The sequence below is a fragment of the Aegilops tauschii genome, chromosome 4, assembly GCF_002575655.3.
Source record: "Aegilops tauschii subsp. strangulata cultivar AL8/78 chromosome 4, Aet v6.0, whole genome shotgun sequence".
NCBI classification, from domain to species: Eukaryota; Viridiplantae; Streptophyta; class Magnoliopsida; order Poales; family Poaceae; genus Aegilops; species Aegilops tauschii.
In genome coordinates this window covers 521568187-521572695 of record NC_053038.3, presented here as the reverse complement: position 1 = coordinate 521572695, position 4509 = coordinate 521568187, and the positions used below count along the sequence as shown (strand labels likewise).

At 47.0% G+C, this 4509-nt stretch overlaps 1 protein-coding gene across 1 annotated transcript; it reads right to left on the bottom strand.

Moving 5' to 3' along the window:
• Positions 1–757: 757 nt before the first annotated feature.
• Positions 758–1999, bottom strand: LOC141022068 (uncharacterized). The gene has a single exon (XM_073497950.1). It carries the CDS (start codon positions 1997–1999, stop codon positions 758–760), a length of 1242 nt encoding a protein of 413 aa, XP_073354051.1.
• Positions 2000–4509: the final 2510 nt, after the last annotated feature.

Here is a 4509-nt window from a genome sequence, read left to right as displayed (position 1 = left end):
TTAATGAAGCAATATAAAATATACTTGCTTCACAACCTGAAAATATTAACAGAATCAAAGATTTGAAGTTCTGCTCACACAAATGATTGGATGAAGCTGAAAATTGAAGGAGGTCAATGATATGAGCACATTAAGGAGTGTGCAAAATTTAAACTCATTTGGGTAACCCTAGCTAGCACTTCCTTCACAAAGGCTTCCCTTAGACAGGAACTTTGAAAAAATCCCTGAGGAAGATTGGCTAGGAAAATAAAGTTGAATTTTGGCACAGATCAATTATTTGGACAGAAAAAGATGTCCAAAAAGTTTGGGGACAAATGGGCAAAGATAAATAGCACTTGCTTCACAATGTGCCATTTAGGACAGAATAGGAAATGAATTAATTAAGGATTATTTTTGAACATGGAAATGAAATTTTTTGCCCTATTTGAGGAAGATATGACCCAAGCAATTTATGAGCATTATTTGGGAATTTGAGGAGTAAATATAGGTTGCTTCACAACCTAGGGCAAAAATGATTATTCCTTTAACAGAAAAAGGAATATTCCCTAGAAAAAGAATATTAGGGTTTGGTCCAAGATCGAAATGACAAGAGGTCATCTTCTTCAGTTTTCAGACCACAAAGCCACGGGAAAATAAATCTCAAGCAAAAACCTCAGAAAATCAATAGAAAAAGAAAGGGCCAAAAATCAGGCTGTGACACATGACCTCGAGCAGGAACGGCCAGGAGACAGAATCGAACGCGTGCGTGATGTCGAGCTTAAGGAGCACGCACGGATGGTGAAGGTTGTGTAGTTGCCGTGCGGTCTGCTAAACCAGCATAAAGTTGCCGTGGATGCTGCGGCCTGTGATGAAGGCGCTCTGGCTCGTGGAGCCGAGGGGCGAGCCGGAGGGATAAAACCTTGGGCACGAGCTTGGCGATCAAGTGGATGAGGCTGATCGGGCAATATTCTGAGAGGGCAGCCACATCCGGGGACTTGGGGAGTAGAGTGATGAATGCCTCGTTCAGCTTATGGAAGCCCATGCCATTAAGCTCATGAAGCTTGTGAAAAGCCTCCTTGATGTCGCCCTTGACCACATCCCACACGGCACAAAGAAACTCGGCAGTAAATTCGTCCGGACCGAGAGCCTTGCCCTTGGGCATGCAACAGACCACGTGCGACACCTCCTCCATGGTGAAGGGAGACTTGTGGGAAGACAACTCAAAGGAGGGAGCGTCGATCGCGCCGAGAGCAATGGAGGCGGTCCTAGAGTCAGCTACGCCAACCAGGCTCGACAAGTGCGAGAACGCAACTTTCGACATGCCCGCGGCGTCAGCAACCACTGAGTCGTCGACACACAGCTCGAGGATGCGGTTCTTCTGCTTACGGTGGGAGGCGCGCAAGTGAAGGAACCCGACGTCCGTGTCATCGGCCTTGAGCCAGGAGAGACGCACGCGCTGGCGCGCGATGGTCATGTCGAGGCTAGCAAGGCCGTGGTACGTCCGCTTCAGGCTGGATCGAAGCCAGGTTTCCAGGGGCGATAGATGCCTATAATCTCGAGCCGCGTCAAGGCGCGCGATCAACTTGCTGGAAGTGGGCAACTGGGTGGCAACCTGACCAATGGAACGCGAGCTCCAGCTTCGGAGGCGGCGCATGATGCACTTGAGGCGCGTGAAAAGGCGATGGAAGGGAGCCGGGTCCATCGGTGCGGCATGCCATGCTTCAGAGACCGCGTGGTGGAAGCTGTCGAGGGTCGTCCAAAAGCGCTCGAAGTAGAAGCGCCTGGGCCCCGGGGAACGCGGGGTGCAGTCCACGAGCAAAGGAGCGTGGTCGGACGTGACGGAAGACAGGCACCTTGGGAGACTGTGGGGGTGCGTAGTTTCCCATTCGGGGGAGCGGAGCACACGGTCGATGCGCACGAGCGTGGGCAGGTTCCTCTCGCTGGACCAAGTATAGCGCTGGTCATGGAGGTAAGTATCTCGGAGCTCCTCATCGGCGAGGAAACGTCTGAAACGGCACATCGGGCGGTGTTGCAGCCTATCATCATTCTTGTCGGCAGCTGAGGCTATCAAGTTGAAGTCGACACCAACGAGCCAAGGCCCGATACGGGAGGCACGCAATTCTTGTAGCTCCTGCAAGAATTCAGCCTTGGCCGCTTCGTCCTACGGGCCGTAGATCCCCGTGATCCACCAGTGGGCGACACTGCCTAGCACTGAGACACACGCAGATAGGTGGTGCACCCCGACGAGGGGGTAGACCAGTGCAGAACCGGGCTTTAGCGCCGGTTCGTAAGGGCCTTTAGTGCCGGTTCTGCAACCGGCACTAAAGAGTGGAGACTAAAGGCCCCCCCCTACTACCGGTTCGGCACGAACCGGCGCTAAAATGCCACCACGTGGCACGAGCCAGGCCCGGGTGCTGGTAGACCATTAGTACCGGTTGGTAGCACCAACCGGTACTAAATGTTTGGGGGGTTTTAGTTTTAATTTTTATTTTTCCATTAATTTTGTGTTTTTCATTTAATTTTTTTTGTTTGCTGGTATTTTACGATACTACATATTGTACACGTTATGCATATATATAAATAGATTTTCTCGTAGAACCGATCATATATATATATAATCGAATGTCTCACAACCATCATTAATTATTCACACATACACATGTATATATATACAATTTCTCCTACATGTTGCCTTGGTGCCTTCGGAGCACGATGACAAGTGGTTCATGTGGGCGGTAGCGGGTAATAGTATTCTCCTTTGGATTTATAACCTGGTCGAGCAAAAATCCCGCTATTTCCTTTTGAAGTGCTCGTATGCGCTCTTTTGGCAGGAGCTGATCCCGCACCTCTTTGAACTGTTAAGAAGGAGATCAATATGCATGTGTATTAGTTGTGTGACTAGATATCGACAATTATGTAAGATTTGTGAATAGTGTTCTGGCAAACGTACCCAGTCCTGTCTATCAGATCTGCTCCTTTCGGACGCCATCATGCGAATGTTCTCGCAAACGTAGTATGCACACACTTCAGTCCCCGGCGCCTGCTTCAGGGCCTTTACGAGAATAGAATTTAATCAGATAATTATTAATCAAGCATGTTAATTAATTAATGGTATTGAAATAAGAATTAAAGAGATGGTAGCTAACTAGCTACTACTACTTAATTACTTACCTTGGGTCGATACCAACATAGCTTTTGTCACCATTTTCCTGGAGTCACCTTGATGTACTTTGCCCAATCCCTGCCCGCCGGCAAAGAAAATTAATAAAGGGGTTATTAAAAATAGTTCATATCAGGAAATGAAGAACTAAATAGGCCGAGATATAGTTAATAATGATTGAAATAACCTGTCGACTATCCCCTTCACGATGCTGTGGTCACTATCTTTTTTAAGTAGTGAGTCCAGTACTTCAACTTTTCCTTCGTCAACTTTAATGTCTAACAAGATCCAGTGGAAGCTGCATGCGCATACGTTTGCATGTATAAATTAAGCGGGCATGTGCATAACACTAATCAACTATAACCCTAAACCCTATACACTTATTAACATCTAGCTAGTAAGCAAAAACAGAATTTGTAGTACAAGACAGTGTGACTCACTCGAAGTTGTAAGGAAGTAGTATATCTTCATTGCTATTGAGGCGCTTCAAGAACTCTACCATGTTTTTCTCTACATCTTGTCTACACCATTCCAATTTCCATGTGTATTCATCAACGGTATTTGGGTCAATGAACCCAATGCCATAGCGTCCAGCTTTTTTCATTTCATACATCTTCATCCTGCATAATACCACAGAAAAGAATATATAGTGAGGATATATAATTACAGGTAATTAATGATCAATCAATGAGCACTAGAGCTAGCTTGAGACTTAAATTACAGAAAGAAATCACCGACAGACAATAGCAACTGACGATAGATTTGTCGAGTGCATCTTGATTGAATAACTGAAATAGTTTTGAATACTCAACGGACAGAGCTTTCTTATTAAAGTAATGATCTTCCTCGACTTGCACCATGAGGGACTCTCGATTGGAAATCTTGGTAATTTTCATGTACCAATCATGCAATTCATACATTCTCGTCGGGAGGTTCTTGACCTCCTCGGGCTCGACCAAAGGTTGGCCCCGGACATATTTCCGTTTTATTTCCTCCTCTCTAAGCGGAGACATGGGCTCGATATCGAGGAGTTGTCCTATAGTGATGTTGAGCATTTCAGCCTGCATTATATGCTCCTCGGTTATTACCACATCGCCCAGCTCGGGAAGTAAATGGTTTGCTCACAATAATATTGGGCGCGCGTACTCTCATGTGTTGTTGGTACAACAAGCGGGGGGGGGGGGGGGGGTCGATTGCGCCGCCTGTTCTCCCAGCTTGGGAACGGTTTTCCCGCATTTTTTGACAGCTGCTTGTTGGCTCGAGCTCGAGCTCGCTTCTTTTTGTAGTCGTGCTCGATGTGCCTTCCTGATTTGGCGCTCATAGTCTGAGTCAACAGGCTTGGGAGCTGGTGGTCTAGCCATACGAATGAA